Source organism: Herpailurus yagouaroundi, unplaced genomic scaffold (genome assembly GCF_014898765.1).
Source record: "Herpailurus yagouaroundi ecotype Mexico unplaced genomic scaffold, PumYag 248, whole genome shotgun sequence".
NCBI lineage: Eukaryota > Metazoa > Chordata > Mammalia > Carnivora > Felidae > Herpailurus > Herpailurus yagouaroundi.
In genome coordinates, this window is record NW_024412465.1 from 5,654,242 (window position 1) to 5,673,558 (window position 19,317).

Sequence of the window (19,317 nt, forward strand, 5' to 3'; positions counted from 1 at the left end):
GGGGGGGGGGGGCGGCCTATGAGGACCACACGAGCCCGTCCCATAGTCTCTTCACATGAGAGTCAGCACAAACATGATGAGCAGCTAGGAACCGTCCCCCAGCCCCTGTGAGACACCTGGGCAGGAGGCCATCATCCCTGGGTAAGTCAGGGCCTCTCCGGAGAAACACACACAAGGGGCCAGACATGGACAGACAGACAGACAGATAGACAGGTAGACGACAGATAGATACGTAGACGTATACATAGATTAGACCGTAGGTAGGTCAGCAGATACATAGATGCATAGATACGTGACGGACAGACCAGGCTGAGAACAGCTGGGGTGCCCAGGGACAAGGCATTGTGGGCAGAAGACGGCAGGGGACCGGGCACAGGGCGACGGTAACGCGCCTGCTGGGACACATCAGTGCTGGCGGCACAGCGACCCCGTGTGGCCGGGCAGGGCAGCCAGGGACACACAGGGCCTCTCCAGGAGTGGGGGAAGGGAGAGCTCCCCTTCCAGGCCCCGCCCCCGCCCCGGAGAGACTCTTTTGCAGCTGGAAAGCAGGTTAGCCACTCGGTACCTTTGTAAGGGCCGAGGGTGCGGGGACCGGGCGAACGTGGCGGGGGGCGGGGGGCGGGGGGCGGGGGAGGGGCGCGCTTCTGCGTGTGATGCAGCTTTGCAGGATTTAGTCTACACTGGGGACGAGGGCAGGCTTGAAGAGCTGAGATGCGGGGACGGGGCGGGCGGCAGGAAGGGGAGGCGGGGACAGGCAGGGCTGGGCCCCGTGGTGCGCCCGTCACCCCCCCCGCCCCCACCCCCCCCACCCCTGCGTCTTGCCTTCCAGCCCCGCCCGCGCCTCCAGAATGGACATGAACGTGAGCGGCCCGGACAACGCCACGATCCTCATGCTGCGGGACCCGACCATCGCCGTGGTCCTGCCCGTGGTCTACTCGCTGGTGGCGCTGGTCAGCATCCCCGGAAACCTGTTCTCGCTCTGGGTGCTGTGCTGCCACCTCGGGCCCACGTCCCCGTCCGTCATCTTCATGATCAACCTGAGCGTCACGGACCTGATGCTGGCCAGCGTGCTGCCCTTCCAGATTTACTATCACTGCAACGGCAACCACTGGGTGTTCGGCGAGCTGCTGTGCAACGCCGTCACCGTGGCCTTCTACGCCAACATGTACTCGTCCATCCTGACCATGACGTGCATCAGCGTGGAGCGCTTCCTGGGCGTGGTGTACCCGCTGGCGTCCGCGCGCTGGCGCCGGCGCCGCTACGCCGTGGCCGCGTGCGCCGGGCTGTGGCTGCTGCTGCTGGCCGCCCTGTCCCCGCTGGCGCGCACCGACCTCACCTACACCGTCGAGGCGCTGGGCATCGTCACCTGCTTCGACGTGCTCAAGTCCACCATGCTGCCCAGCGTGGCCATGTGGGCCATGTTCCTCTTCACGCTGTTCATCGTGCTGTTCCTCATCCCCTTCCTGGTCACCGTGGCCTGCTACACGGCCACCATCCTGACGCTGCTGCGCGCGCGCGAGCCGCACAGCCGGGGGCAGCGGCGCCGCGCCGTGGCGCTGGCCGCCGTGGTGCTGCTGGCCTTCGTCACCTGCTTCGCGCCCAACAACTTCGTGCTGCTGGTGCACGTGGTCAACCGCCTGTTCCTGGGCAGGACCTACTACCACGTGTACAAGCTGACCCTGTGCCTCAGCTGTCTCAACAACTGCCTGGACCCCTTCGTGTACTACTTCGCGTCCCGCGAGTTCCAGCTGCGCCTGCGGCGCTACTTGGGCTACGGGCGCCTCCCCGCCGGCTGCCGCCACGCGCGCTCGGACAGCGTGTTCTCCGCCCGGACGCTGTCGGCGCGCTCCATGTCCAGCGGCCACGAGGGGCTGGAGGAGGCAGGGAGGCCCTCGCTCAGGAGGCAGGAGAGCGTGTTCTGAGCCGGGCACCCCGCCCCCCCTCCCCCCGGGGACAGCTGATGGGACGGCTCGCACGGGCCTTCACGCAAGGGAACCGCTGCGCGTCCATGACCGTGGCGCGTGGAGAGGGTCCCCAGGAGCGCACGTCCTAAAACGGGCCACCGGCATGGTAACACCCCACGGCTTAATGACACAGGACTCAGCGTGCAGGACGCACTGGGCTCCGCTCCTCAGGACGGGGACCCAAGCTGACCACGAGCTCAGCCAGCCCACCTGAGTCCCTCTGGAGCCCCAATATCCACCTGCCGTGTTCTCTGTGCCTTTTGCTGGGGTCGCCCATGGCACCTGCTATTCCCCAGCCTGGCACAGCCTGGTGCTTTTTGTCCAGCCCACCCTGGGTCACCGTGCGTTCTGGGATTCACCCAGACCACCAGGCACAGGCCCCTTTGGGCTTGTTGCCCCAGGAGCCCACAGGACCTCCCCGCCCCATTTGATCTGCTGCCCCCAGGAGCCACCACGACAGCTTACAAGTGATTTGGTCACTCTGTTTCCTCGAGGCTCACATCCTACAAGTCGCAATGTCCAGACGGGAAGGACATCCATCCAGGAGGTGTGGCTCAGCCCCCCCCCCCCACAAGGCTTGAGGGTCTCCAGCTCCATGAGAAGCTGCGGAGGCCGAGTTTTGGGAAGGACGACGTGGGTCCGCAGCTACCGAGGGGCTCCCTGACGGGCTCCAGGGTGTGGCCTCCCCCCAGGTGCCCTCCTGCCGGTCCTCTGCCTCCTGGTGCCAGCCTAGAGCCCCTGAGCCACGTGCAAGCCCTCCCAGGCTGTGAGGTGGCCTCGTGCACCTGACCTGAGCCCTGGCGCCCCATGGTGCCCGGGCCCCGGACAAGACCACCGAGCACACAAGCCTGCAGCAGGATCACACCCAAGCCCCCTCTGTGCCCGTCCCTTCCTGAGCCCAGGACGCAGCAGTACCAGCCCCACAATATGTGCCGCTCCGGGAAGACGAGGACCCTTGTCCCTGGGGAGTCCAGGATGCCGAAACAGTGGGTTTCCTGGAGCCGGGGATCCGTCTGGAACAGCACTGCCTGCTATTTTGTTCATCACACTGGGATGCACGGCGTCGGGCTCAGGGACCCTCAGGCTGGGATGGCTGGGGGGCAGGCAGCGTCCCCACTGTAGGTTTGGCACAGATGGAGACTGGCAGCTGCCATCCGAGGGCCTCTGGCAGCACCTGCTCCTGCCGTCACTGCTTTGGGAGAAAAGCAGACACAGCTGTCCTAGAGGGAATAATGTCCCCCCAAACCCACATCCACGCAAGCGCACAACGTGACCTCTCAGATCGGGATGGCCATCAATCCAATGGCACGTGTCTTTGTAAGAGACAAAAGAGAGACAGAGACACAGAGGAGAAGCCCCGTGAAGACAGAGGCACAGACAGGAGGGACGCAGACACAAGCCCAGGGACGCCTGGAGCCCCGGAGGCTGGAAGAGGCAGGAAGGACCCTCCCCTGGAGCCTCTGGAACGAACACGGCCCCTCCTGGATCTCAGTGGTCCTGCCCTGCCTGGATCTCAGAGGTCCTGCCCTGCCTGGATCTCAGTGGTCCTGCCCTGCCTGGATCTCAGTGGTCCTGCCCTGCCTGGATCTCAGCAGCCCTGCCCCTCCTTGGTCTCAGTTATCCTGCCCTGCCTGGATCTCAGCAGCCCTGCCCTGCCTGATCTCAGTGGTCCTGCCCCACCTGGACCTCAGACTCAGGTGTCCAGAGCTAGGAGGGATCAATCCCTGTGGTTTTAAGTCCCCAGTGTGTGACAACTGTCCCCATGACACACACCATTGGTGTCACTCTGAAATTGGAGGCCCACCTAAACCTCGTCCTCCAGGTGCGTAATTTCAGGGAACCTGCTGTTTGGGTCCCAATCCCGTGGCACGCAGGGCTCTGGGCTCCCCCAGGGTCGGCCCTGGCAATTCCCAGTGCGAATGCTGCACACAGAGCCGCCCAGACAGTCCCCAATGCCACAGCAGCAGAGATTTCCCACACCACCAATGCCTTTCTGCACACTGTGCCCCGATTTTAATTCTGGAATAGGCCTCCCACGCGGACAAGGTGAGAGCACTGTGATCCCGGAGGCCTGGCCCAGAAGGCCTGGATCCCACGTGGAATCAGAATCCTGGCTCCCTGGGAGGGGCTGTGGCCCCGGAGCTTAGCTGGTAAACTGTGGGAGCTGATTCCAGCCTCCAAAGCCTCCAGGCCCCACCCCCTGTGCGTGGTCCTCAACTCAAACCCACGTTCCCACGTTCCCAACTTGGGGATGTGCTGGGGGGCACGGGCACCTGCAAGTGGAGAGCCGAGTGAGCCCCTGACCCTCGTCCTTGGGACCCGAGAGGCAGCCTTGGGGTCCCGTCGACACCCTCCAGCCCAGGCCGGCATCGGGCACAGTCCTCGTCCACCGTCTTGCAGCTGGGACGTCCCTGACGGGGGACAGTGCCTGAGCCAATCGGGCCTCACTGCCCAGCTGTGTGCAGGGGGCTCAGAGCCCCCACAGGGAGCCTTCAGAGCGACCCCTGGAGACTTATCTGGCTAAAGGTTCACTTGGGGGGGGGGCAGGGGGCTAAGGTGAGTCCAAGAAGGCGGGCGTTAGAGACCCGGATTCTCCAGAGAAGGAGCCACCACCCCCGCCCTTCCCGACTGTCCCAAACCCGAAAGCTAGAAAGCAACGTCGAGGCAGCAGCATCCAGGGTCGGAAATCCTGAGCCAGAGAGACGCCCCCACCCACGTGCTGGGCGTGGGCCTCGGTGAGTCTCATGCGGAAAAGCTGTGAAAACCTCAAACCACGGGGGCCTGTGACAGCTGCACACCTTGAACGCGGAGGAAGCCCGTCTACATAATATCCTGTCCACAGGATGTCGGGCCCTGTAGCCCTCCGGTGACTCCGGGGGTTCAAGCAACAAACGAACCTCGGACCACGTGTGCTGTGTCTGTGTGTGCCCCAGACGCGCACCCTGTTCCCCGTTAAGTATCGAATAAAAATATCACACACCTGTGCGCACGCGCGGATGAGAAATGTCTGTAAAGCTGTGACCCCAACACTGAGGTCCTGGCGCACGGGTTGGGGGGGGGCACCGGTGCGCTGAGACGTGAGACCCTGGACACCAAACCAAATCCCACCCCCCCACCCCGTGCAGAAGGTGAGTACGTTTCTCTCTCTGGCCCCAGAGACCCCTGCTTTCCAGACATGCGCCCTCTCTCCGAACCGCACGTTCCCCTACGGCCAGACCCCGGGATCTTCCTCCCATGGCGGAGTCAGGTTACTTGGGAGCCCGAGGCTGAATCCGGGCAGCGCGACACGGAGGGCGCGTGGCGTGAAGTCAGGGTTTTTGGCGCCGAAGATGGGGATTTTAAAAGAAATATTTTTGTGTAAGAGGTGTGTGTGCAAATATCCGTGCGTGTGATGATACAATGTTTGCTGTTGGACGTAAAATACCAGAGGAGGTACATGTACACGCACGCATGCACACGTACCCACATGCACACACGCACACGTACATGTACACACGCACGTGTACCCACATGCACGCACGCACATGCACGCACAGGTACCCATATGCACATGTAGATGCACGCACGCGTACCCACATGCACACATGTACATGCACGCACAGGTATCCACATGCACACACGTACACATACCTGCACGCACTCATGCACACGTACCCACATGCACACACGCACACGCACGCACATGTACCCACATGCACACACGCACACGTGCATGCACACATGTATGCAGTTACCCATGTGCACACACGCACGCACACTTACCCACATGCACACACGTACACACACGCACATGTGCACACAAGCACATGTACATGCACGCACGCACATGTACCCATATGTGCACACGTACACACATACATGTATACACACACCTGCACACACCCACCCATGCACATGCACCCACACACGTACATACACGCACATGCATGTGCAGGCATACACATGCACGCACATGTACACACACGTGCAGACACCCACCCATGTATGCTCACGTAATGCACTCACATGCACATGCACACACGCACACACGTGTAAGGCACCCACCCACGTATGCACACATACATGCACACACATGTACGCAGACACACGCATGCACGAACATGTACACACGTGTGCAGGCACCCACCCATGTACACACACATACATGCGTGCATGCACACACGTGCACGCACACATGCATATATAATGCACATGTGTGCACGTGGGCATCATACAAATTTGGGGGCCTCGAAGAAAAACGGGAAAATGCTGGTCGCTCACAACGGTTGAAGCTGGGTGAACAGAATATGGGGCCCCATTCTAGAATTCTCTTTCCTTTGAGCACATTTAAAAATATCTGTACAAAAAATGAGGTGTATTGGCAAATGTCACACAAAGACCTTGATTTCTGCCCAGTATATCACTGAACCCTGGAAACCATGTCCACTGGAATTGCAGGCTATGGAAGAGACAAATGTTCCCACCCCAGCTCTCTTTTTGTTTTTCTTTTCCTTCCCATTTTTTAAATTGCGATAAAATGAAACAGGCAACATAACATGTACCACCTGCACCGTGTTTAAGCATGTATCAAGGCATCATTGAGGCCATGGAATTCGCCCGGTGTTTAGTATGCATGCGCTAAAGGTGTCCCCAAACACAGTAGCGCAGCCACAGGACATTTGCACGGCCCCAGATGCCCGATGCCCTTTGTTCCCCGTCCATCCCTACGGCCAGCTGGATACGCTTTCTGCCTCCGTGGACTTGTTTTTCTGCTATTGCCACATCAGTGGGGTCACAGGGCACGTGGGGGGCTGCAGTGCTGACTTTCTCACCACAGTATTCTTGGGGGGCTCATGCGCGGGGACTATCACTACTCTTCCCTCTTCGTTCCGTGGACAGGGTGACCACCCCGGGCCCATCACGTGAGTCGTGGCAGATTTTGACCTCAAGCCCCAAGAAAGGTTCAGACTGGCTGTTCGCTGGAAAGCTTGAACGTTTGACCTCAGCTTTTATTTTATTATTATTGTTTTTTTTTCTTTTCATGTCTGAGCTGTCTTTGGAAATCCGTGTGATTCCGTAAAGCCAGTGAGATTCATTTTTTCGTTTTTTTTTTAAGTTTATTTATTTTTGAGAGACACAGAGAGTGAGCGGAGGGGGGAGAGAGAGAGAGAGAGAGAGAGAATCCGAAGCAGGTTCCATGCTGTCAGCCCAGAGCCCGACACAGGGCTCGAACCCACAGCCGCGAGCTCATGACCTGAGCTGAGATCAAGGGTCAGATGCTTAACCGACTGAGCCACCCAGGCGTCCTCACTAAAGGTGGGACTGTTTAGTGCCCTGACCATACCGCCAGTGTGGGCGTAAACACCAGTGAAGACACAGGGAGAGGGGCCCCTGATGACGGTAGGTCGTGTAATGAGCATGCTAGTTTCTGGGGCTCACAGATAAGGCCCAAACAGCCAGGAACGGTCATAGGATAAACCCCACACCAGGGGTCCCCCATCTGTCTCCTGCAAGAGTCCCTCATCTGGCTACAACAAGGTAGGTGCTGCGCCCATTTTGCAGAGGACAACACTGAGGTCCAGAGACGTGGAGGGACTGGCCCCGGGTCCCAGCGCTGGTGAGTGGGAGACCCTGAGTTTGCAAGTGAACCTGCCCCCGGAGCCCGATCCCGCACCCGCGGGAGACCAGCCGGGCCTGCCCACTGCTGCCTACAGCCCACGGCCCACCCCGTGACGTCACGTGTGGCCAGGCCCACCCAGCAGCGCACACTTCCGTGCACGTGTGCCTTTGCTGGCACTTGTGCGTAGAAATGACGGCGTGTTGAGGGGAACAGAAAGGTGAACCTATCAGGAGCCGACTTCCAAAGAACGTGACCAGGCGCCTAGGCGGTTCAGTCGGTTAAGCATCCAACTCCCGGCTTTGGCTCAGGTCATGATCTCACGGCTCTTGGGTTCAAGCCCCACGTCGGGCTCTGTGCTCACCGCACGGAGCCTGCTTGGGATTCTGTCTCCCTCTCTCTCTCCTAAAAATAAATAAATCAACATTAAAAAATTTTTAAAAAGTGCTTGGGATGTTTGGGGTCGGCTGTCCCGGGCGAGGCTAGCAGGCAATCAGAATGGCCATCGAGCGGCTGGCTGGTGGGGGCCAGCCCTCTGGTGACCGTAACCAAGAGAGGCTCCGTGGAAGGGTCCGGGGTGGGCCTGGGATGGACAGGCACTGGGGGTCAGGGAGGACAGGACAGGGGGTATTGGCTTAGATGCACCTGGGTAATATTCGTCTGGGGACACTTCTGGAGGTCACGACAGTGAGGGGGGCGCTCCTGGCGTGTGCGGGGTGGAGACCAGACACGCTGCTCCACACCCTACCGCGCACAGAACGCCCCACCCCACAGGGTCATCCAGCCCCACGTGTCAGTAGTGCTGAGGCTGAGAACCCCGGACCTCACAAGAGGGACTCGATCTACCTATCGATCGGTCATCTATCGATCTTCGCTGTGGTCAGGATTCTCAACCAAGGGGCTATTCGGTGCCCGGGGAAACCCCGGCCACGTTCAGGGGAGAATTTGGGTTGTCACAACTCGGGAGGAAGGTCCCGCCATCTAGTGGCGGAAACTGGGGATGCTTCTGAGGATCGTGCAAGGAATCACCCAACCCCAGAAGTCAGTAGTGCTGCGGTGGGAAGCCTCACCTCAGAAGAGACCGCGCCTGTCTGTCTGTCTGTCTGTCTGCTTACCTGTGTATCTGTATGCGGCAGTGGTTCTCAACCGAGGGCTATTTTGCCCCCCTCCAGGAGAACCCCTATCTCTGCCCCTCCACCGCCTCCCGGGACCCCCTCTCCGCGCCCCTCCACCGCCTCCCGGGACCCCGACTCCGCGCCCCTCGGCCACTTCCCAGGAAGCCCCCGTTTCCGCGCCCCAGGGGCGCTCGAGGGAGACCCCCCCATCTCCGCGCCCCTCCATCACCTCCCAGGGACCCCCATCTCCTCCTCCCCGGCCCCCAAATCCCCGGCTCCACAGGGGCCCCGCGACTTCGCGCTCCCGGAGCCCGCTCGCAACCACATCCCCGCGGGCGCACCTGCTTGCGCGTGCTGGCGCGCAGGGTACACGCCGCCAGGGGACTGGACTTGGGAGGGAGGGGCGGGGCTCCGGCATGCCTGGGCGGAAGGGGAGGGATCCGGGGGGGGGGCGGGGCTCCGGCGGGTCTGGGCGGATGGGGCGGGATCGGGGGGGCGGGGCGGGGCTCCGGCGGGTCTGGGCGGAGGCGGCGGGATCTGGGTGGAAAGAGCGGGCTCCGGCGGGCCTGGGCGGACGGGGTGGGATCTGGGCGGAGGGGCGTGGCTCCGGCGGGCCTGGGCGGATGGGGCGGGGCTCCGGTGGGCCTGGGCGGATAGGGCGGGATCTGGGTGAAGGGGCGGGGATCCGGCGGGACGGGGCGGGGCCTTGGGGGGCGGGGTTCCATTAGTCCCGGAGCGTGCGGCTTGGGCATCCGGATCCGGATCTGTGCTCGCGGTCTGGGGCCGGGCGCGGGGGTGGCGGGGGTCGCGGTGCCATGGTTCTGAGCCCGGTGATCGGGAAGCTGCTGCACAAGCGCGTGGTGTTGGCCAGCGCCTCCCCGCGCCGCCGGGAGATCCTCAGCCAAGCGGTGAGCGGCCGCGCCGGGCCTGTGGCTGGGGGTCTGCGCCGGGCAGGTGACCGGGTCTCCTGGGGCGGGGAGGCCTGGAGCGGAGGCCTGGGGCCGGGGACCTAGTGACCTAGGGCATGCGGCCGGGAGACCTGGGGCAGGTGGGCCTGCGGCCGCAGGTCTAGAGACCTGGAGGCCTGGTGCCTGGGATCCTGGTAACGGGGCCTGGCAGTGGGGGCTGGGTATTGGGGGGGCCTGATAGGGACCTGGGGCCGGGGTTCTGGTGACCTGGGGTGCCGGGACCGGGGAGGGTGGGGGTCTGGTGACCGGGGCTTCTGGTGCTGGTGCTGGGGACCTGTGTGACCAGGGACCTAGTGACCTCAGGGTCTGGGATGGGGGCGGTCATGGCAGGGAGGGGCCTGGCGCTGGGGACCTGGTTTTCCCAGGAGTCTGGTGACCGAGGGCCTGGTGCCAGGTGGTCTGGTGACCAGGGACCTGGTGACCTGAGGGTGTGGTTTGGTGACCCCGGGGGTGTCTGGTGACCAGGGCCTGGTGACCAAGGGCCAGGTAGTGAGGGGCCTGGTGACCCTGGAGCCCTAGTGACAGAGGCCCTGGTGACCGGGGTGCAGTGACCAGTGACTCTGGGCTGGGAGCTGGGGTCTGCAGACTGGAGGTCTTTGGGCCACGGCGCAATGACTCAGGGTCCTAGTGACTCAGGATAGTGGGGGTCTGTGTGATCTGGGACCGGAGTCTTCAGGCCAGGTCTAGTGGCCTAGTGGCGTGCTGGCCAAGGGGGTACGGAGATAGGGGCAGGTACACAGCCCAGAGGCAGGCAGAGGCCTGGGTCGGGGAAGGTACAGAGTGAGGGGTGCTCACTGTACCTCCCGAGGAGGGTTGTGGGTACAGACCAAAGGAAGGCTCACAGGGTGGTCCAGGGGACATGGGGGTGTAGGAGGTCAGCTGCAAGGGGGGCCTTTAGAGAGTTAGGGTCAGGATGAGGAGAGCCAGTCTGGAGCTGTGCAGGAAGGTGCCTGTGGGGTTGGAAACACCCTCTGTGTTCCAGGCCCACATTCCTGTCCCCACATGACTCTGGGGGGGGGGGTCACTCTCTACCCAAGTGGCTCCCCACTGGGGCCTGCCTTGCCTGTGCACACGGGTTTGGGGACAACGGTAAAGCAGCCGTCTTCCCTCACAGGTCCGCCCTTTGTGGCCCTGTGCGCGGGCGGTATGGTTTCAGCTGTTCATGCATCCGTGGGCGTGATGTCCTGGCCTCCGTGACACTCTGGGAGCCCTTTGACCCCTCAGAGCCGGAGACCCCACCCCACTCTCCTGCCGGGCTCTGTGTGGCCGCCGCGGGTACCTGTGCCTTCAGGCTGGTCCGCCGGGGCCCCCGCCAGCCTCCGCTCCAGGCCTTGGCTGCGCATCAGCGGTCAGTGACGAGGTGTGAGGGAGACACAGGGCACGTGGGGGAAGGCCGTGTCTCCTGGGAAACCAGGTCATTCTGCTCGGACGCCTTCCCTCTTCCCGCAAACCCTCCAGACCCCCTCTTCCTCCTGTTCCAGGGTCTCAGGTTCGAGGTGGTTCCGTCCAGATTCAAAGAGAAGCTCGATAAAGCCGCCTTCCCCACCCCTTATGCTTACGCCATCGAAACAGCGAAGCAAAAGGCCTTGGAGGTGGCCTCCAGGATGCACCAGGCAAGGGGGCCCTGCTTCTGCTTTTTCCCTGTTCTCTTGGGAGGATGGCACTTTGCCGCTTTAAACGTACATGTCACGGATCAGTGCCGTCTACCGTATGCAACCCCAACAGCCTACCCGTGGCTCAGGGTTAGCGTGTCGCATGCTGTTACAATCACTGTGGCCGTGTCCTTGCTATGAGCCTCCATAATTGTCGTTAACGGAGGAGCGTCACTGACGGTAAAGAATCAATACAGGTAGCTTATTACCATATGCCAGCATGTAGCCCAGAATTTCAATTAGTGTGGTGATATCATTTACAACAAACAATGAACACACTGTGTCTGTTTCTGTGTCTTGCTGTGTAATATGCTATTGTAATGAACGTAACAGCATCATTTATAACACACTATTTAACAGAGCTTGTCTATGGAGCGTAGATTCTACGCTATATGCAGATACTGTTGTAATTAAAATAATAGCATCATTAACTCCTATTTTGCAACAGCGTCACTTATTATACAGAACTAATGTAGATTATCCATTGCTTGGTATTAAAATAATATACTGTTGCCACTAATGTCCTATAGGAAGTGCTTTGTGCCCAGTGCCGTATAACAACCATTGGTATAAATAGAGCAGTATTGACCGATTGGTTTTCAGCAGTGGAAAGGTCAATATGTTAAGTTTAACCTAAGTTCAACGTTCTATACAGACTTCAGATGCGTGTGTTCAGCCCCAAGCCTGAATTTTCCACTTGGATTTATTTTCTTGTCCGGAGAACTTTTTTCTCAAATCACATTGAGCAGTTCGAAAAACCAGTTTTTGTCCTTTTTTTTTTTTTTTTTAATTTTTTTATTGTTTATTTATTTTTGAGAGAGAGCACGAGCAGTAAGGGACAGAGAGAGAGGGAGACAGAGGATCCGAACGAGGCTCCAGGCTCTGAGCTGTCAGCACAGAGCCTGATGTGGGGCTTGAACTCACGGACCGCGAGATCGTGACCTGAGCTGAAGTCGGATGCTCAACCCACTGAGCCATCCAGGTGCCCCCAAACCAGCTTTGTCTTTAATTCAGCATAGCTTGGGGAGGACTTGGGGCCCTAACCCACCTCTCCTGCAACGGTCCCCTGCCCTGAGGGAGGCGGAGCCCATGGGACTGGACACTGATGTTTGCAGTGCTGTCCCTCAGGTGTCAGGGAGGGAGCCGGCAGGTGGTGTCCCCATCATGTGACCACAGAGCACCTCCAGGCTACAGCCCCCCACACGTCCTGAGCCCTGCAGGGCAGGCCTCCTGGGGTCACCCTCGTGTCCTTGCTGGGGACACCGAGGACACCCACATCTTCCTTTCCGAAGTACCACCCGTCTCACCGCCAGCGTATTTGCATAAGACACACGGGTGTGATTTCCGAAGCTGAGTTTGCATTTCTTCCAGAAAGACCTCCGGGCCCCCGACGTCGTCATCGGAGCGGACACCATCGTGGTGAGTCCCCCTCGGGGCCCTTTTCTGGCCTCCAGTTTGGTTTGTGTGCCCTCGGTGACTGAAATCAAGGTGTGGACATCGCGGCTTCCACAGATCCGGCTTGGGGACAGTGAGCGCCCCCCGCCCTGGTTCTCTTGCAGACGATCGGGGGGCTGATTCTGGAGAAGCCAGCGGACAAGCAAGACGCGTACAGGATGCTCTCCAGGTGGGTCCCGGACTGTCCTCCTCGGAAGCAGCCTTGCCTCAGATACAGTCTGGGGCGGGGTCAGGACCTTGGGCGGAGTCAAGGTCTGAGATGGGGTCAGGGCCTGGGGTGGGGTGGGGTCAGCTCTTCTGTTGTGGGTCCCAGGGGAGGGTTAGGGTCCAGGGTGGGGTCTGCCTTCTCCGCCTGGGGCAGGGTTACGTCCCAGCCAGGTACCTGGGTCGCGCCCTGAGTGGGGTCCGTCCTGGGCCTTCCCGGCCACTCTTTTGGGTGAGATCAGAGGATGCAGCCTCGCACTTAACGCGGTGCTCACGCCCCCTAGGGGGACAGGGTCTCGGGGCAGGTTGATAGTCTGCACAGGTGCGCAGGTGGGCAGGGGCACAGGCAGGGAGGCGCACAGACTGGAAGGCGGGCAGGCGGGCTGGTTGATAGTCGAGGCAGGTGGACAGGCGCGCAGGGAGACAGGCGTGCAGGCGGGGAGGCGGGCAGGTGCGCAGGCGCGCAGGCCGGGAGGCGCGCAGGCGCGCAGGCGCACAGCGGGCCGGCAGGCAGCGTCCCTCCGTGCCGAGCACCGCCCACCACGCGTCTGAGGGTGTCTCCGCGCCTGGGCCCTGCCCTGTCCGTGGGCTAGCATCCCCGTGCCGCAGGGACGCGCACAGACCCTCCGAAGAGCGGGTGGCAGGGAACGTGCTGTCCCACACGCTCCCCGTGGACACACTGCATGTGGGTCGTCCGTTGCAGGTTGAACGGGAAGGAGCACAGCGTGTTCACGGGCGTCGCCATCATCCACTGCTGCAGCGAAGGTACCTGCTGCCTCCCCAGGCCCGGGGCCACCGCGGGAGGAGCCGGGCGGCCTGCCGCCCCGGGCCCTCTGTGTCCCGCCGTGAGGGCCCTCCCCCGCCTCCTGCCTGCCAAAGTCTGGGCTGCTTCAGGCCTCGGTTCGCTTCCCGCTGAGCACCTGTGAGAAGCGGGGTGCCCCGACCGGCACGACCCACACAGGTGCCGCCTTCAGTCCAGAAGGGGCAGGGGCTTGGCTGTGCAACCTGAAATCCTAGGAACACGGGGGCGCCCGGGGGGCTCAGTCGGTTCAGCGTCCGACTCCGGCCCAGGTCATGATCTCGCGGTCTGTGCGTTCGAGCCCCACGTCGGGCTCTGTGCGGACAGCTCAGGGCCTGGATCCCGCTTCGGATTCTAGGTCTCCCTCTCTCTGCCCCTCCCCCTGCTGGTGCTCTGTCTCTCTCTTTCTCGACAATAAATAAACATGAGAACAAATTTGTTTTAAGCACCAAAATGCTGAGGACTCGCTGTGTAACCCGCTTGGCAGAAGGTGCCCGCTGGGCTGTGGCTGGCGCGTTTCTCACCTCCCACCGAGGCCGGAGGTCACCCCGAAGTTCAGTTCCCTACAGGGACACCTGAGCCCCCCACCGGCCTGGGTCTCCTCCCCTGATCTTGTAGCTTTGTTTTCCCCGCTGTTCACCATTCCCGCCTCTCCACTAGCTGTTCCTGCCCGAGTTGTCTATCCCCAGGCCCGGGTCGGATTTCCCGCAGGCGCCCAGCCGTGTGCCCACCCCGTGCCTTGACCTGCCCCACCCTTCTGTGTTGCAGATGGCCAGCTGGACACGGACGTGTGCGAGTTCCACGAGGAGACCACGGTGAAGTTCTCGGAGCTGTCCGAGGACCTTCTGTGGGAGTACATCGACAGCGGGGAGCCCATGTGAGTGCACACGGGGTCTCACCGGGGCGCTGATCCCGGCACGGCGGCTGCAGCCTCACGACCGGACCCCCTTCTGGAGGCCCCAGCTCCTAACACCGTCCCCTTGGGGGTTAGAGCTCACCCTACGAATTCTGGGGGGACACAGACATGCAGTCCACGGTGGTGCGCTTATCGTCCTGATTTACCGTGGGGGCTAGGCCCAAGAGTGCAAGCAGGGCCGGGCTGAGGAGGTGACCTGCCCGGTTCCAGGGCAGTGGATGAGGAAACAACTCAAAGTGGGAGAAACAGTCAGGCCCTTCGCCCTGTGCTGCTGTCACGGGACTGGGAGGCCACACAGGTTAACACGCCTGCTCCCCCGTCACCCCGGAATGGGGCCGGGCCAGGGCCAGGTGCATGCATGCAGGTCGCGGGGGGGGGGGGATCTCATCGCTGGGGGCGCCCAGAACCAAAACCTTGTGTCCTTTTGGGAGCCTGGGGTCCGGGAGGCAGAGGAGGGAGGGCGGATGGAAACCACGACGTGCCAAGTCGGGGTCCAGGAAAGGGTCTTTGAAGGCCCGTCCTGTGTCGCCAAGGAGGGGTCCACAGAGGCTCCTGGGCCAGCAGTGCAGATGTGGACAAGATCACAGCCGGGGTCGGGGTACTCCCTGCGCTCCCCCCCGGGACTACCGAGCAGCCCTCGCATTCCGACTTCTCCGTATCTCCCTCCTGCCCCGGTCTGCCTCCTTCCTCCCTGCGCAGGGACAAGGCTGGCGGCTACGGGATCCAGGCCCTGGGCGGCATGCTGGTGGAGTGTGTCCATGGGGACTTCCTCAATGTCGTGGGCTTCCCGCTGAACCACTTCTGCAAGAAGCTGGTGGAGCTGTACTGCCCACCCCGCCGCGAGGACGTGCAGCGGGTCAAGCACGAGTCCATCCCTCCCGTGGACACCTTTGAGATCGCGAGCGACGCTGCTCAGGGTGACGAGGGCTGCGGCCCCAGCAGGGCAGGGGTTGACGGTCACACCGGACAGGCTCCTGCTGGCCCCCAGGGCCCAGACACGAATGGACTGGTGGAGAACCCGCCCCCCTTCCCGTCGGACCTTCTAGACCTCATAGACGGCTTTAAAGCATCCAAGGTACTGGTCTGAGTGTCCTGGGCAGGCAGTGCTGAAGGAAGCCACCCTGACTGCTTAAAACCCCTGGGTGTGTCGTCTCCCAGCTCTGGAGACCACAGTCTGAGATCCAGGATGGGCAGGGCCGCTGAGACCCAGGATGGGCAGGACCCCTGAGATGGAGGCAGGGCAGGACCCCTGAGATCCAGGAGGGGCAGAGCTGCTGAGATCCACGATGGGCAGGACTTCTGAGATCCAGACAGGGCAGGGCCACTGAGATCCAGGAGGGACAGGACCACTGAGATCCAGGCAGGTCAGGGCCCCTGAGATCCAGGCAGGGCAGGGCCGCTGAGATCCAGGAGGGGCAGGGCCCCTGAGATCCAGGCAGGGCAGGGCCCCTGAGATCCAGGCAGGGCAGGGCCACTGAGATCCAGACAGGGCCAAATCACTGAGGTCCATGCAGGGTAGGGCCGCTGAGATCCAGGCAGGGCAAGAGCACTGAGACCCAGTTGGACGAGACCCCTGAGGTCTAGGCAGGGCTACTGAGGTCCAGTCAGCAAGGCCGGTGAGATCCAGGCAGGGCAGGAACACTGAGATCCAGGCAGGGCACGACCCCTGAGATCCAGGCAGGTCAAACCTCTGAAATCCAGGCAGGGCAGGACCACTGAGATCCAGGCAGGGCAGGGCCACTGAGATCCAGGTAGGAAAGGACCACTGAGATCCAGGCGGGGCTGTGCTGCCTCCAGAGGCTCCAGGGGACGGTCCTTCCTGACTCTTGCAGCTTCTGGGCTCCTGATGTCCCTGGACTGGTGGTCACGTCCTTCCCGTCTCCACCTCCGCCTTCCCGTGGCTTCTCCTGTTTGTCTGTGTGTCCTCTTCTGTCTCTTACAAGGACACCTGCTGTTGTCCTAGGGCCACCCTGATTCAGGATGGGCTCATCTCACATTCTTCACTTACTCACATTTCCAGAGACCTTGTATCCAAATTCGGTCCCGTTCCTAGGTTCTAGGGTTCAGACTTCAGCATATGTTTTGGGGCCCCATTCAGCCCATTGCAGTGTCCCCAGTTGGTTTTCTGCCTTCAGTCAATGGCTTGACACAGAGCTGGTGACTTCTGGGTCCGAGAGCGTGTGACCTGACCTGCCAGTCTGCTCGTCCTGCGTGGAATGTGGGACTTGTGCTTGGGGCTGTGAGGGCAGAGGCCTGTATCCCTCTGGGACGCGGTGTCTGGGGTGTTTGAAGGTGAGCTTCACAGGACCCCACCTGGGGCCGGCGGTGCACCCCTGACCGGCCTCTCCCGGCCCGGGAGACGAGCCCAGGTGCTGGGCCACCCCCCAGGCCGGGTGGGAGGTCACCCCCTGCCCGGAGGGATCTGTGGGTTCCTCCCGCTGTGGCCTTGGGATTCGAGGCAGCTGGCCCAGCCGGAGAGTGTCCCAGACGGGGTGGGAACCCGCAGGCTGGCTGGGTGCCCGCGGGCTGGCTGGGTGCCCACGGCCAGCAGGTGCCCGTAGCCACGGCCTCCGTTTCCTTCCTGCGTGCGCGGTCACACACCGCCCAAGAAATAGCCAGCTGCCCATGCCCTCCGGGCCAGCGCAGGGGGGCAGAAACCTGCCCGGCCACCCTGCACCGTATCTGCCGAGGACGGGGCTGGCCACGGCCGTCCCTGCGCTCCCGTGGGCGCCCGTGCACACCCGCCCGGCTGTGTCCTCTCATCTCCGCACCCCCTCGCTGCCCCACGTGGCCGGCCCTTCCAGCGGCTTCCGAGCGACAGCCCTGCGTGGGCTGGGCGGGGCTCCACGTCGAGGAGAGGTGGGGATGTGGGTGTGGGACTGGTGACCGCCCCTCCCCGCTCCAGCCCCGGCCACGCGCCTGTGACGGCGTCACCAGGAGAGAAGTTCTGGGGTCAGGAGGGAGAGGTGGTTCTGCTGTGCTGTGCCCAAAATGCCTAAGTCCCCCGGGAATAACCATGCGCACCGTGTCCCCACGTGGTGCGGCTGTGCCAAGGTCCCGGCACCTACCTGTGTCCCTCTGTGGTCTGTCCGCCCAGCCACCTACCTCCACACGTAGCCTCGCAGCGTCCCTCACCGGTTACCTGCCCACCTGCGTAGCTGCCTTCAAACCATCCACCTGTCTGCCTGATCTAACATCCACCCCTTTGTCCGTCTACCCACCTACCCGTGTTTCCTTCCGCGTACCTGTTCCATTGCTCTCGCAGAAAGGTCTCCCGGCGGTCAGCTGACCCAGCCACGGGCCGTCGGGAGTCAGAGAGCACATGTCACGTTGCCAGTGCATCGTGAGAGTTGTAGAAACAAGCCAGCATTGTCGGGCCCTTCATGCAATGGCGTCACTTGTCGAAGAAGGTTTCTGCGTGACCGGGTGGGGGTACAGGTGATGGTGGGTGAGACCCCTGTCTGTCCACAGAAGGCCCCACATGCCTGATCGAGACGAACAACGGCAGTGCCTTTGGTTTCACACTTAAATGTTCTTAGTTCTGAGGCCTTTGGAAGAGCAGACACGCCCCGCACGTGAAGAAGGTTTTTGCATTACCCGCGTGAGCATGTGTCCTGAGCTGCATAGACCCTCTGCTCCTGAGGACAGGCATGTTTGTCTCCAAATCCAGCCACGTCCTGAGGTCCTGGGACGTAGGGCTTCAACCGCTCGATCTTGGGGGGGGAACACAGTTCAGCCCCACATACGAACACATTGGATTTTCTCCCATGGGACGGTTTTTCTCCTTGATATTCACTGATGTGCTTTTGTCTTGTGTGAGCCCTGTACCCGCTGGAGCCTGCATGCAGTGTTCTCTGGAGAAGAAGCTTCCATGCACAAGTTAAATAGTTTTCATAGCTGTGGCCTCCAACTTTTGGGTCTGTGGGAGCGAAAGGCACTGCACAAGTCACGTCGTAAGTCTCGCTGTTCTTGTTTTTAACGGACAGGCTCTGTTCACGGCTTGCAAACTGAAGGTGTTTGATGTACTGAAAGAGGAAGGCCCCCTGAAGGCGGTGGATGTTGCACGCAAAATTAACGCCTCTGTGTGTGGAACTGGACGGCTCCTGGATGTCTGCGTGGCCCTGGGATTACTGGAGAAGACAGACACAGGTAAGGGGACGTGCGAAGTCTCCTGATGAGAGTCTTTGCAGCTGGAAGGAAGTCATCCAGTGAAGGTGGCTTCTGGGCCAGGGCAGGGAAGGCCCGGCCATCAATCCTTCCGCCCTCAGAATGTGGCTTTTCATTGACGGTAAGAAGAACAGGATGAGGGAGAGGAAACACACAACTGTGTGTGTGGGTATGTGTCTTTCAGAAGAGTGGTTTTTAAAAAAGTCTGTATTTATTTGACAGAGAGAGGGAGAGAGCACAAGCAGGGGAGGGACAGAGATAGAGGGAGCGAGAGAATCCCAAACAGGTTCCACACTGTCTGCACAGAGCCAACACAGGGTTCGATCTCATGAACCGTGGGATCATGACCTAAGCTGAAATCAAGAGTCGGGCTCTTGTTTGAGTTTTTTAATGTTTATTTATTTTTGAGACACAGAGAGACAGAGTGAGAGCAAGGGAGGGGCAGAGAGAAGGAGACACAGAATCCGAAGCAGGCTCCAGG

The 19,317-nt window shown here is 61.3% G+C and overlaps 2 protein-coding genes across 3 annotated transcripts in view; both read left to right on the forward strand.

The window, feature by feature from the left end:
- The window catches only part of P2RY8 (P2Y receptor family member 8), a 36,465-nt gene extending 33,581 nt beyond the window's left edge, over positions 1–2,884 (forward strand). For both annotated transcript variants that reach the window (XM_040460090.1, XM_040460089.1), the window contains exon 2: positions 830–2,884. In XM_040460090.1, the coding sequence (XP_040316024.1) occupies positions 849–1,922 (1,074 nt within the window). In that variant the 5' untranslated portion in view covers positions 830–848 and the 3' untranslated portion in view covers positions 1,923–2,884. The remainder of the gene's footprint in view (positions 1–829) is intronic.
- A 6,513-nt stretch (positions 2,885–9,397) lies between these two features.
- Positions 9,398–19,317, forward strand: part of ASMTL (acetylserotonin O-methyltransferase like) — a 25,556-nt gene continuing 15,636 nt past the window's right edge. The window contains exons 1-8 of the mRNA XM_040460152.1: positions 9,398–9,583; positions 11,125–11,256; positions 12,667–12,714; positions 12,855–12,919; positions 13,658–13,719; positions 14,522–14,630; positions 15,369–15,744; positions 18,656–18,835. Coding sequence (XP_040316086.1) covers positions 9,491–9,583; positions 11,125–11,256; positions 12,667–12,714; positions 12,855–12,919; positions 13,658–13,719; positions 14,522–14,630; positions 15,369–15,744; positions 18,656–18,835 — 1,065 coding nt within the window. The 5' untranslated portion in view covers positions 9,398–9,490. The remainder of the gene's footprint in view (positions 9,584–11,124; positions 11,257–12,666; positions 12,715–12,854; positions 12,920–13,657; positions 13,720–14,521; positions 14,631–15,368; positions 15,745–18,655; positions 18,836–19,317) is intronic.